Genomic DNA, 14,337 nt, shown 5'->3' with positions numbered 1-14,337 from the left:
CGTATGAGGCGACAATGTTTTGTTTTTATAATAAAACTTTCCGGATACACCCACCCATCGGGAACGCTTCGATATCTCTATGAGATGGGAAGCGGGGTGTGTCCGGTCTTCAAAGGTCAAAGTATCTAGTTGAATAATTTGAAATCAGTGGGATCCAGTCTTACTTCGATGAATTTTGTGTTGCGAGCCAAAATATATTAACGGTAAAAAAAACCCATTATTTTTTTTTCTCGTCGTCTTTTACTTCATATATTTGGGAGAAATTTAAAATAAGTTGTTTTTGTAACTGCTTTGCCTCTGGTATAAAAATACGTTAGAAAAATTGTATTTTTTCTAACAAAACATTCCACACAAAAACAGTTTACATAATTTTTTTCATGCAAATTTAAAATGTAAGTGTATGAATTATTTTTATTCATATTTTGAATATTTTTGTAAACACTTTAGTGAAAATGTCACTTGAATATGTTGAAAATTGAAAAAGTTATGATTTATTCTCTCAAACAATGCCTCTTGTCAAATCGAGCCTTGGAAAAGTCGTCATTTTTTGATAAATTTTAACTTTTTTTTTTCTCAAAAAGTTTGTGAGATATGCAAATAATATTTCACACGGTTAATAAGGATGGTAAAAGCAACAAATAAAAAAAAATAAAAAAAAATTTGTGACCATGGAGTTTCATGGCTGGGTGATTTGACATGGAATGACCTGTTCTGCTATAGAAGGTGTTGATTGTGGCCTTAATCTCATCAACTATTTATCATAAAGGTATGGTTCCAGTTTGAAAAATGCTCGAAAAGCATTCAAAAATTACAGTTTCAATTTTGAGGGCGAAATTACAGGCGTCACAAAATAAAAAATCTAAATTTTTATCCGGTCCCCCCCCCCCCCCCCCCGTTTTCTAACTTCTAATTAGAAAGTTGTTGGCCTTGCTTAGAAATTAGAATTCAAAAATCTGAAAAAAAGTTGGGAAAGAATAGACAATGCTCCTTTCCCTCATTTAATGCTGTTCTTTCCCAACTTTTCTTTTTCGTTGGCCTCACGAATGATAGGGCGACAACTTTCTAATTAGAAGTTGGGAAAACAGCGAGACCAAAAAAAATTGAATTAAATTTTCATCCGATTGTATGACACACTGTAATTCCCCTCTCGAAACTGGCACAGAATGATTATTGAACACATTTTCAGCATTTTTTAAATTGAAACCTTACATTTATGACACACACTATGTTCACACATTATGTTCACAAGATAAAAGCCACATAGGAACTTATAGAGCACCCTGTATATTATTGTAATTTTCAATTGTAAGATTATGGAGAGTTAATGATTGCTAGACACACAGAATAACAAGAGATAAATAATGATTAGGAGAAATTTTATTTGTAAGTTCTAACATTGAAAATAATTTATATCCAAAAAATATGAAAGCAAAAATAAATTTCAGTATTGCATATTCCAATAACAAATCACAGAAACAAACCTTTTCTAGTTTCAACAAAATAATATGTATGCGCTGAGATCAAGTTTAGATTCTGTAGACTAGTTTGCATATGAGATGAGAATATAAATATACATCATACCATTTCAACCATGCTTTAGAAAATAGAAGAAAAAAAATTCAAGAAAAAAGTAATTAAACATATATACTTGGATTTCTTTTCAATGACTCATATACACATAGATAATCCTGAAAAATAACAAAAGAATAACTGTCTCATTATTGTTGATCAAGAACGATCACCAAATCATGTATAAAAAAACAATGCACAGTTCAACTAGTTCAAGATGATTGTCGGTTACATCTTGCCATATCATGATGAACAAGTTAAGCATGTGACGACTTATATAACATAATGACACACACCACTTTAACCATGTCCTTCTGGATTGGACAATTAATGGAACACAAATGCATGGTACTCGGGAGCATAATCCTTTCATCTGGAGCTTTCAGCACACTGTACTGACAAATATTGAGTTACCAAGTGATGCTGCAACAATGGATGTAACAGTGGTAAAAATCACTCTGGGATTCCACTTGGGTACTATAGCACTATACTGATCATCAGATGCAGGGCCGCAACTAGATGCTTGGTCACCCGGGGCGAGAGCACATTTTGACGCCCCCTTGTAATGTTGAAGGAGAGGTTTCAGAAAGAAATTTGTGCCACCTCGGGCACGAGACCCGTTTGTTCCCCCCTAGTTGCAGCCCCGATGAGATGGTGGGGGGGGGGGGATAACAGGGTTATAAAAAACCCATCCCGGGAGAGTTTTTCTAAAAAACCAGTGTTTTTTGGGCGAAATGGGAAAAATTGAATTTTTTCCACAATATCAAAATATGTAACTTAAAAATACCATTTATATGTCCATCATTTATTATGTCTAAATATACATTTTTGGTGCATGTTAAACTATGGAATTGATCAATAAAATTGACCATACAATAAGGTAATTTGCCGCTGTGGTGGCCAAGTGGTTATAGTGCCGGACTCGTGATGCGAGGATCCGGGTTCGAACCCCACAGTGGTGGTCGGCTGAAGTTGGTTTTCTGTGGTTCCCAACTTCAAGGCGCTAATGCGAGCCGATCTCCCCGTTAAAAAGTCTCGCCACAGAGAGCAACAGTCCTACAACGGTAAATCATTCAACCATAACACTTCACTCATAGTTAGAAAAACTGGGGGCAGATGACAGCACTACACATAACAAGCATTACACAGAAACAAACTTTACGTCAGGTTGCACCATACGTACACGCACATTCCCGCATGTACCGATTCTTTGTGGGGTTCCGCGGGGGGGGGGGGGGGGGGGTCCATGTGTGGTGTAGCAGTAGTAGGTAGGGCCTCCAAAAAATGGCTCGGGGGATCCATGATGTTCTTAAGTCAGCCACCTCGTTGGGCAATTTGCCTGTTGTGGCGTTGTATTTGTATTTGTATTAAGGGATTAATTGTTCACACACAAACATACTCACTTCTGAATAATTGTATCTGAACCTTGAGTTATATACAGAACTGTAGCAAGAAGATTGTTTGTGATAAAAGGAATGAATTTGGATAATGAAAATTCTGAGAAAAATCAGGATGGTGCCTGAATTTTTTTTTTCTCCAAATTTTTCAAACCTCAAAGAAAATGTATCCAAAAGTGTCCTGATTCGTCAAAAATAAAACCTTGAGCTATGTAACCAAAACCATAAAGTTTTTTCTAAATCAAACCCAAACTTTCAGGAGCTAAAGTCGCATGCTTCCCTTTTTCTTGAATTCCTTTACAAGAATATCCCCTGCTTCGTTATATTAAATTCTGAAATATTTTTAAAGGAGCAATAATAATTAAAAAATGATCTGTGGTTAAGAGGAGGATATAGCAGTCATTCTGAGGATTCATTACTCTGGAGGTGTTTTCCACTTGTCCAAATTAGCCATTTTTGGGAACTTAAAACTACAGAATAACTCGAATTATCATTAAATACAAATGTCAATAACATTACTGTATATTAATATCACTTTATACCAGACAACCTGTCATGTATAACCAGGGCCGGATAGACCATTAAGGAAAATAAGCATGTGCTTAAGTGACATCAAGAGAAAAGGGGCACCACAAAAAGTTGCCAAAATGTTTTTATGTACAATTTTTTTCCTGCATTATGCATGCGGCAGAAAATCCTAAAATTTTTGATTGATTGTATAGGTGAAGATATTCATCAAAAGGATGGCACAAATACAAAAAACTGATAATATTGCAAACTAGAGATCACATTAATGTTGAAGTTTTGGAATGAAATTTCGTGCAATTTCTATAAAGTTAGCTTTAGCTTTAATTTTAACAGCATCATGGGGGCTCTTTGACAAGCTGATTTTTCTTAGGGGCCTTCTCTACCAGATAAAAATTCCTGCCTATCAATTGGCATACTAACTCTCGCAATTTGTAAACAGATCTATTTTTCACAAGATCCATCCATTTTCTAAAGGGATTTGTTTACATTTTGCTGTTGAATGCCAGTTTAATCGTTTTTGAAAAATGAAGCACTTTCATTTCTAGCTCTTTGCTGAGTGTCATTAATATTGTTTATGACTGCATTCCAGGGTTGGTAAAAAAACCGGGTTTTGTTTTAAATAGTATTAACATTAAAAACAATAAAATTTCTGAAAAATCATTCAAACTTCTAATAATTAATTGAAATAAAATGTTTATTTATGTAATTAACACTTCCTATATTTAATTAATCAATAAATATTTCTTATATTTTAACAAAAACCAACTTTTGCAATTTAATTATTTTTTGCTTAACTCAATGGATTACTTCGTGTTTGAAAATTCTTTTAATGTTGTTATTAATCATATAATATAAAGATGTTTTCTTCAGTTACTTTCAGTATGCTTAATTAGGAAGCTATTTTGCAAAAACTATAATAAAAATTAGGTGAATATAATGTATTTAATGAAGCATAAATAATGCAGATTAATTAGCAATGATTTATGATATACAGGGTGATTATAACTAAGGTTCTGATTTCAAAACTCAAAACTGATTTGAAAATTGATATGAATATTTTTTAATAAGTAACTTTATTTGGTAAAGGGGGAAAAATACTTAAAAATGTAAAATTAATGACATCCAACATGTGGGAAATTTGCTCGCAGAATGGAAACGATAGCCAGTCATGGCAAAATGATAACTTAATTATAGTATTGCACGATTTCATAATTCACAGAAACATCACAAGAAAATGAAGTAATTGAACAAATAACTACAACTTACTCAAGGAATGTTAAATATATTGTCCACCGCGTGTTCTGGCTATGAGGTGAAAGCACGAAAATTCTTGTTTAACAATAGATCAGAGTATGCCATGGTCATGATGTCGATGTGCTTGCAATTCAGCTTTATTAAACCAAACGCCCCCCCCCCCCCCCCGTTAATATTCCCGAGAAACTTCTAACATATAGGGGATGCGCTGAAGCTTGCAATTCACCAAAGTTTGCAATCCGACCACTGTTCATAACATTTTGAGGTACCCCCCACAGCCAGTTAAGGTTAAATGAACTGATGGCCGGCCAGGTGTCTCGTGCAATCCTATTATTGTCAAAATGGGTCTTCAGCAGCTGCTTTGCTGGTATTGCAATGTGCATCTTGATAGAAGTTGTTCTATCCACACACTGATGTTGTGGAAGTGTCAAAATGATGTGGCTGCACACAATAGATTATACTGCTGGCCAAGTACAGCATCATCTACTTGCACATTTTGCACTTTTTTCTTTTGCCAAAGAAAATTCCATTGCTTCAGGAGTTTAAATGCAAATTTCCAAGTCATTCTGACCAGTACTTATTGTATAGTTTTTAAATAAAAACTTTAATTATAATCACCCTGTAAATAGTTGATTATTTTTTTATAAATCTTTTTATGAGTGAAACCGGTCTGATCAAAGGTAGGAGATTTGAGCAAGGCCACATTCATCAGACACAGAGCCCAATGCAAAAAAATTGTGGAACAAATATAATTTTCACCAATTCCTTTTACAGTGAAACTTCTGTACAATGATACTCAAGGGATCTGAGAAGGGATTTATTCAGTAATAATTAAGGGATCTGAGGAAATAAACATATATTATACTACAAGATATACAGAAGACTGGATGTTGTGAAGATATTTATTATTTGAGATGTTGATTTTTTTAAGGAAGGAAAAAACTCATCTCTGCCTCTACCGGGAGTCGAACCCGGGTCCCTCGATTGCCGGACGAGTGCTCTGACCACTAAGCTACAGAGGAGATAGAGATTTTCCTTCGCTAGAGCGTATATATGCCGAACGGAACCATGCAATGGACGGTGAAACCGATCAGCTAATAGCTCATGAACGACGAGCCACCAGAGGGCTATATATATGACATGAATGTCGCTCTCCACTTGTTAATACAAGATATACAGAAGACTGGATGTTGTGAAGATATTTATTATTTGAGATGTTGATTTTTTAAGGAAGGAAAAAACTCATCTCTGTCTCTACCGGAGTCGAACTCATTCTCCTGTCCGTAGAAGTGAGCGGGACGCAAACAACCCTCTCTCATGAAATCTTTTGGAAACAGTCACCCTTGATACACGGGTTCCTGTGGCTGCATACAAATCACGAGAGAGCTGAGAAGCTGTAGCACTCCTGTTACGCCTCGCTATAATCGAAAAATGGTGATCTTCTCTGGCTGTCGTGGCTCTTGGACGACCAAGTGCAGGTTTTCTCTCAATGGATCCGGTATCCTGGAACTGTTTCCATAAGTTACACACGACGCTGGGTGTTAAATTGAACTCTACAAATCTGGACAAATTGGCCTGCTTCTAGCCTCCCCACAATTCGCCACCTCATTCCATCATCTAAACGTTGGTGGTTACTCATTTTTACAAGAAATTCGCCGAGGTGTGCTAGCGAACGAAATGCATCTTAACTTACACGAACTTATAAAGCTGATAAAATATGCAAATTCTCTTAATTTATTTCACCAGTGTACTATGCGCGAGCGGAAGATATATATATCAACCGATTTTAAAAATTTTCATGTTTTTCTTCTTATTAAAGCAGGCAACTTTTCTGCACTGTAGTAATTTGAAAATAAAAACACTTTTTTCAACCCACCCTAATGTACATACATGTTTTAAGTTACATATCTTGAAGTTGTGGAAAAAGGAAATTCAATTTTCCTCCCATTTTGTCCCAAAGTCCAGCCCGGGCTGTAAGTGAACAATTATTCCCTTATTGTATGGTCAATTTTATTAATCAAATACATAGTTTAACATGCACTAAAAATATATATTTAGGCATAATGTAAGCTGTACACAAAGAATGTACATCCATGCTTAAATTAGATATTTTGTGGTTGTGGAAAAAGGAAATTCAATTTTCCCGTTTTGCCCAAAAAACCCGGGTTTTTAGAACAATGGTTTTAACGTTTGCGGAGCGGCCGTTTTGAAAAGTGCTAGTGCATTTGATGTGAGACCCATGCAAAATTTTCCAATCTTTTTTGAATCACCCTGTATAAGTAGAGAATTTTTTTTCTCTCACACATTTTACGAATGTCACTAAAGGTAGAAAGTTTAAAATTCAATTTTTTATCACATTTTTTGAAGATCGAAAGTCATTCAGGAGAATAGGCAAAATTTTAATTGGGGGAGCAATCACTTCTCGGCTAGCCACTGTAGTCAATAGAAATTCCTACATGGTCTGGCATTTAGGATACCGAAGAGGCCTGGGTTTGATTCCTGGTGTGGAATGTTTTCATTTGTGTCGCCACAGGGAACAACATGGCTACAAACAGTACAAACATGATTGCTGGCAGCTCACAGAGACCATCTTAGGGATGGTTTGTATCTATCATTTTGGGAAAGAGTGCAAACAAATATTCAATTATTGCACTTCACTTCTGAAATATAGATGGCAGCACTGCAAAATCAGACAACACTAGATATGCACTCACACAAATGAAAAAGATTTTCATTCGAGAACCAGCACATTATCATTATTCTGCAATGGACAAGAGGCAACACAGACAACCTAGGAATTGAAACGTGACTTCCTAGCAAAAGAGGCAACTCACAAGAACCAGATGATCATCACATTGTCATATTTCATTTCAACTTATAAGATTTCAACAACAAGATATAATTTGAAATCTATGGAAATGCAGTGGCAAGAGAACTTGAATGGCACTGATAGTCCAGGAAGGAAGATCTTCCAGATACAACCTAAAGCCAACGCAAAAAATTTGTGAATGGTCCAGGGAACATATCCTGTTCCTGAAGGAACATAGGGGAATACCACTGTATATTTCCATGGGTTCAAAATTTCTGACAATCAACTACGCATATGCGGTAAGATAATTTGGTAATTGGACAATAATTTGAATGCATTGTGGTAAACAATGTGAATAGTAATTGGATTACATTGGTGGAAAAACAAAGCTATAATTTGCTTGATTTTACTGCAAGCAGGGTTGGTATAAAAAATGTTTTTTTGAAAAAAACCAAAACACAGTTTTTTTGGTTTAAACCAGGTTTTTTTGGTTTAAATAGTATTAACATTAAAAACAATGAAATTTCTGAAAAATCATTCAAACTTCCAATAATTAACTAAAATAAAATGTTTATTAATGTAATTTACACTATTCCCATGCTAATTAATCAATAAATATTTATTACATTTTAACAAAAACCAACTTTTGCAATTTAATTATTTTTTGCTTAACTCAATGGATTACTGTGTTGGAAAATTCTTTTGTTATTATTAATCATATAGTATATAACGGTTTTTTTCCAGTTATTTTCAGTATGTTTAATTAGGAAGCTATTTTGCAAAAAGTAATAAAAATTAGGTGAATATAATGTATTCAATGAAGCATAAATAATGCAGATTAATTAGCAATGATTTATTATATACAAGGTGATTATAACTAAGGTTCTGATTTCAAAACACAAATGATTTGAAAATTGACATGAATATTCCTGAAAAAATTCAATTTTATTTGATAAAGGGGAAAAAATACTTAAAAATGTAAAACTAATGACATCATCCAACATGTGGGAAATTTGCTCGCAGAATGGAAACGATAGCCAGTCATGGCAAAAATATACCTTAATTATAGCATTGCACGATTTCATAATTCATGGAAACATCACAAAAAACGAAGTAATTGAACAAATAACTACAACTTACTTAAGAAATGTTAAATATGTTGTCCACCGCGTGTTCTGGCTATGAGGTTGAAAGCACGAAAATTCTTGTTCAACAACAGAATCGGAGTATGTCATGGTCATAATGTGGATGTGCTTGCAATTCAGCTTTATTAAACCAAACGCCCCCCCCCCCCCCGTTAATATTCCCGAGGAACTTCTAACATATAGGAAATGTGCTGGAGGTTGCAATTCACCAAAGTTTGCCATCTGATTATTGTTTATAACATTTTGAGGCACCCCCACAGCCAGAAGTAGCAAGGGTTAAGGTGCATCCTGTCAAAATGGGTCTTCACCAGCTGTTTTGCTGGTATTGCAATGTGCATCTTGATAGAAGTTCTATCCACACACTGATGCTGTGGAAGTGTCGAAATAATGTGGTTGCACAAAATAGATTATACTGCTTTCCAAGTACAGCATCATCTTCTTGCACATTTTGCGAAAGAAACTTCCATTGCTTCAGGAGTATCCATGCAAATTTTCAAGTCATTCTGATCAGTACTTATTGTATAGCTTTGGAATCAAAACTTAAATTATAATCACCCTGTGTATAGCTGATTATTTTTCATAAATCTGTTACTACTATACAGTAGAACCTTGATTAACTGGGCTTAACAGTGTGTGTGTGTGTGTGGAAAGTATAAAAAAAACAACTATTGAATATTAAAACAGAGATATACAGTAGGAGATGTGCTACTTCTTATGGGAAAAAAAAGAAAATGTATGTGAGGTAATGTAACTACTAGTGTCTACCACTGGTCTTTGTCCTTTAGGGACAGCTGGTGTCTTTATTGGATTATAGGACCACCTGCCCCTAGCATGATGGTGTCACTACTGCAGCTGCTTCTTTGTGAAGGGAAAAAGAAACCCTGTGAGATAATACACCACTACATTTAGATGTGTGATGCAATCCTTATTCATGAATTTGCTAAAGATAGAGCATCAGAATGTAGCCAAAGGTTAGAAAATGTTGTAAGAATGAGAAGTTTGCTTTTATACATAACTTTAAATGACTAAGATACTTCATATGAAAAATATATATATATATATTCTGGCCACTTTTATGAGACTTTTTGAAAAAAACCACTTATAAAATCTTATGCCATTCAAAGATATACCATAAGAATGTACCCCAAGGATATAAAATGTGGTAAAAATGAAACATTTTGGCTAATAATGAACCAATGTGATATTTTTCAAGGAAAAAAAAATTATATTTAGGCAACATTTATTTGATTTTTGAAAAAAACCACTTGATTAACAGAGACTTAAGTATAACATATGCATTCTCTGTTCTCAATGGACAAAAGTTACCTTCTAAAATTGCCACAACAGAAAGAAATTCTAGTACTTTTTCTACACAAGGGATGTTCGGCATGTGTCAATAGAAATAGAAATACTTGTGTACTATCAAATACAAGGCCACAACAGGCAAAATGTCCAACGAGGTGACTGAGAAAAAGATGCCCATAACAAGTATGGATGTCATATATTTCAAAAATATAGCAACCCAATTAAAAATGCAATTACAAACAATATATATACATGATAGAATATTGTACAATGCCCATAAAATGTATTTATGGTTGTCTTATTCTAAGTATGGATAGCTTCTCTATTTACCCCAACATGTTTATCATATTTCTTTTTAAATGTGTCAATTGTGTTACAATTTACTACCTCCTGAATTAAGCTATTCCATTTATTAGTAACCCTATTAGACAAAAATTCCCTGTGACACCATAACCTAGAATTGTCTCTTACCAAATGATACTGGTGTCCCCTTGTGAAAGCAGTTGATTGACGGTATATTAATAATTCATGGTCCAGATCATATACAATGACGTCCAATCATATCCCTCCAGACACCTGCTTCCTTCCAATGTAAATATATTCAAGAAATGGAGTCACTCTTCATAGCGCAAGCATTGTGTACTGATAAAACACTGGCGTATCATTAAAATTAATCACACTACAAATTTTCCCTATTTTAGTACCAACCAGAGCTCAAGCGTAGCTCTTCTCTGCCCCCCAACCAAGTCTATTGTCCCTCTGCAAGTAAGGTCCAAACCCTCACAGCACACTCCAGTCCAGGACAAACTAAGACTTGGAAAAGTACACGGATCACTTTAGGAGAATGCAAAGACACCTTCTTAAGAATGAAACCAAGCATTCTGTTTGCTTTCTTGACCATTGCTGAACAATGTTTAGAAAACCTAAGCCACTTATCAATGAGAATACTCAGATTGGTGATCCTCTCATTGCATCCAGGAAAAATACCATTCAACTCGAAAGTGAAATATGAATTGTTAGAACCAAAATAAGTGACCATGCACTTGTCAACACTAAAGTTCCATTTATTTGCCCATAATGCAACCTTGTTTAAGATGGTCTGGAGTAACTTCCTACCACTTTGATTTCCAACTACTCCCATTAGCTTCATGTCATCTACGAATTTGCTAACAATCCCATCCATCCTTTGATCAAGTTTATCGATAAAAAGTAAAGTAAGGGGTCACGGACACTTCCTTGAGGAACTCCACTTGCGACACCTGTCTGATCAGAGAATTCCCCATTCACCATAACCCATTGTGGTTGAACCACAATGTTTGATAGGACCACACCATAATTGTGGTTGGACCACTATGGGTTAATCACGATTCTACCCTATTCAGACAATCACCCTTAATTCTAATCTCATGAAAAAGTTACACACTTCGAGAGTTTACCCTGTTGGACCTAATTGAATGCCTTCTGGCATTTTTGCACTGACATTTCTGGCATTTCCCCAAAGCCTTAGTGACGTGATCATAGATGCAAAGGAGGTTAGTTACATACGACTTCTCCTTCCTCAACCCATGCTGGTTTTTTTTCAAAAATACATTATTCTCTTCTATCTACTTCATCAATTGCCCTTTGATAATAATTTCCAAAATTTTTGACAGGGAACTCATCAAACTCACAGGATGATAATTGGACATGGCTCTACTACACTATTTTTGGGTCAGTGCAATTTGTTATCTGCCAACCTAGATTCAACTTCCTTTTTACTATCCCTTTCTTAAACACCCTTTGTTTAATCAGTAAATAATAACAGTTCACCATTTCCACTTTTATACTCTCCGTGCGTTCTTTTCTTTTCAAGATAAAGAATGCACATGCTATTTGTGAACCAGAGGAGGTGCAATGTACAAACATGCTTTTTTATAACAAAGCGTATGACGTCGCGCAAAACACAGGGCAGTTTCGTACTAAATTCTTCCCATCGACTTACAACCCTGACTGATTCCAACCAAGTCTTTGAAGACTTCCACTAACCTTTCGCTCTAAACATTAAAGTTAGTTCTCCGAAAACAAGGAACCAGTCTTTTGTTATCAACCTTATTCAAAGAAAAGTTAGAGAAAATTGACAACACAATGATCACAGGAAGAAAACTTGTCACCCACGGAAACATGTGCAATAAGATCCTTGGAACTAGTGAGAACTAAATCCAAAATAGCAGTACCCCTATAGTGGCTCTTCTGATACAAAAAATTATCGAGCACCAACTTAAGAAAGTCCCTTTCATATTGATCTCTAGCTGAAAAAGTCTCCCAATCGATAACCCGGGTAATTGAAAAATCCTCTAATATGACAACCCTCTTTCGCAGGAAAAAAAAAAAGATTTTTCATTAAAAACTTTACCTCATTTGTCTCTTTTCTTCTTTTTCTTCTTCTTTGTGGGAGAATCAACCCCTCTTTTTCTTTTTTTCTTCAATGCCCTACATTTGAAAAAGAATAAGTAAAAATAAACAACTATTTAATGACACGATTTTAGAACTGAAAGCAGTATCTACCTTGCAAAAAGAATAATGTAAATATTGTCTTATTCTTGTCCATTGGAATTTGGAAATTTGCATGTACACTGTGTTTTAGAAGCAAGGATAATTGAGATTCAGTATACCGGTTAGAAGATAGTAGTTTCAATTTGTGAACAGCCTAAGATAGTAGTTTCAATTTGTAAACAGCCTAAGACAGTAGTTTCAATTTGTGAACAGCCTAAGATAGTAGTTTCAATTTGTAAACAGCCTAAGATAGTAGTTTCAATTTATAAACAGCCTAAGACAGTAGTTTCAATTTGTGAACAGCCTAAGACAGTAGTGTCAATTTGTGAACAGCCTAAGATAGTAGTTTCAATTTGTAAACAGCCTAAGATACATGCTACATGCATATACAGCTATACATACGTAACAGGCTAAGCGTGGCTTTCGTATAGGTGATTTACGAGTTCCATCTATAGTAATCTCTGGACAGCTGTCACAGAGATTTTACTCCTGTTACTCAGAAAACGTGTCTTGCAGATGTGGACAAAACATCCACTAGAACACTGCTCCTTAGTCCAGACGTGTCTTTCGATCAAAATTCAAGTGGCCATACTTGTGTATAATAACAAACAGAGATATTATGAATTTTCTCATATATGTCTATCAAGGGACGCTGATTTAAATCACTTGTTTTTTTTAAAATCATTGATTTAAAATGGCGGCAATGCTGGCAGAGAGGACGATCACACATTCATTACGCTCCTGAAAAGCTTGGTTATTATTATTTTTTTGTCATTTTTTTTCACATCTAGGTTTTACGCTTTTCAGGTACTTCTATAAGTCAAATGTTGATTTTAATTTCATGAATTACTGTTCATCTTAAATGAATGCAAGTAAATTATCTGCCCCAAATTCATCAAATTAATTTTATAATTGAATTCATGTGCTTTAGCTATATTGATATCTACTATGATTACTGAAGGTGTTATGAAATGTCGTCTCTGTAAAGAGCCTATCCTGGTCGATGAGGATAAAATCACCTGTACTGTATGTAAAGCTGACTTTCATTTTTTTTGTGCTGGGTTTACCAAAAGAACCTTCAGAATACAATCTTGTAAAGACAACTGGATTGTGTCAAGTGCAGTGCCAATACTAACATCAGGAAAAAAGTGTTTCAACTCCAACCGTGTCTCCAAGCCGAGTTTCTAATGCTAATCTACCTGATCCTGTATCAATTAATCAGATTTCTCCATCAACCATAATATTCCTCATTCAGGTCTTTCCCCAACTTATGATTTTAGATAAATTGTCTCAGCTAGTAGTGTTAATTTAAATTTCCTCCCTCTGACAGATAATAATGAAATTAAAAAAACTATCAATTCTTTACCGTCATCAACTATTTCTGAGATCATGAACTCACTTCTTCTAAAAAAATCCCATTCGGAACAATTCAAGTGATGACTCAACTGATTAACTCCTGTTTTTTGGATGGTGCTTTCCCTGACAGCCTAAAAACTGCCACAGTTACCCCAATTTAAAAGTCCGGTGACCCTGATATCTTCAACAATTATAGACCTATTTCAGTTTTGAACTCTGTTTTTAGAATCTTTGAAACATTTATCAAAAATAGACTTTATTCTTTTCTTCATCAACTTTTTCTCAGATAATCAATATAGATTTCTTCTAATAAAAATACAGAATCGGCCCTTTAGAATTCTCTTCTAGTTTTTAAAAATATTGATAATTTTTATAAAACAATAGCTATTTTTCTTGACATCAGAAAAGCTTTTGACAGTGTGTCCCATAAAATACTTCTTGA

At 34.8% G+C, this 14,337-nt stretch overlaps 1 protein-coding gene across 1 annotated transcript in view; it reads right to left on the bottom strand.

The window, feature by feature from the left end:
* Positions 1-1,360: 1,360 nt before the first annotated feature.
* LOC149086333 (uncharacterized) overlaps positions 1,361-14,337 on the bottom strand; it is a 28,028-nt gene continuing 15,051 nt past the window's right edge. Inside the window, exons 2-3 of the mRNA XM_089232349.1 lie at positions 12,400-12,476; positions 1,361-1,688 (exon numbers count right to left, since the gene is read on the bottom strand). Coding sequence (XP_089088475.1) covers positions 12,401-12,476 — 76 coding nt within the window. The 3' untranslated portion in view covers positions 1,361-1,688; position 12,400. The remainder of the gene's footprint in view (positions 1,689-12,399; positions 12,477-14,337) is intronic.

The sequence above is a fragment of the Pholcus phalangioides genome, unplaced genomic scaffold, assembly GCF_987345545.1.
Source record: "Pholcus phalangioides strain wild (caught in Gottingen) unplaced genomic scaffold, Ppha-v1.0 ptg000005l_1, whole genome shotgun sequence".
Lineage (NCBI taxonomy): Eukaryota > Metazoa > Arthropoda > Arachnida > Araneae > Pholcidae > Pholcus > Pholcus phalangioides.
This window is presented reverse-complemented; position numbering and strand designations above follow the sequence as displayed.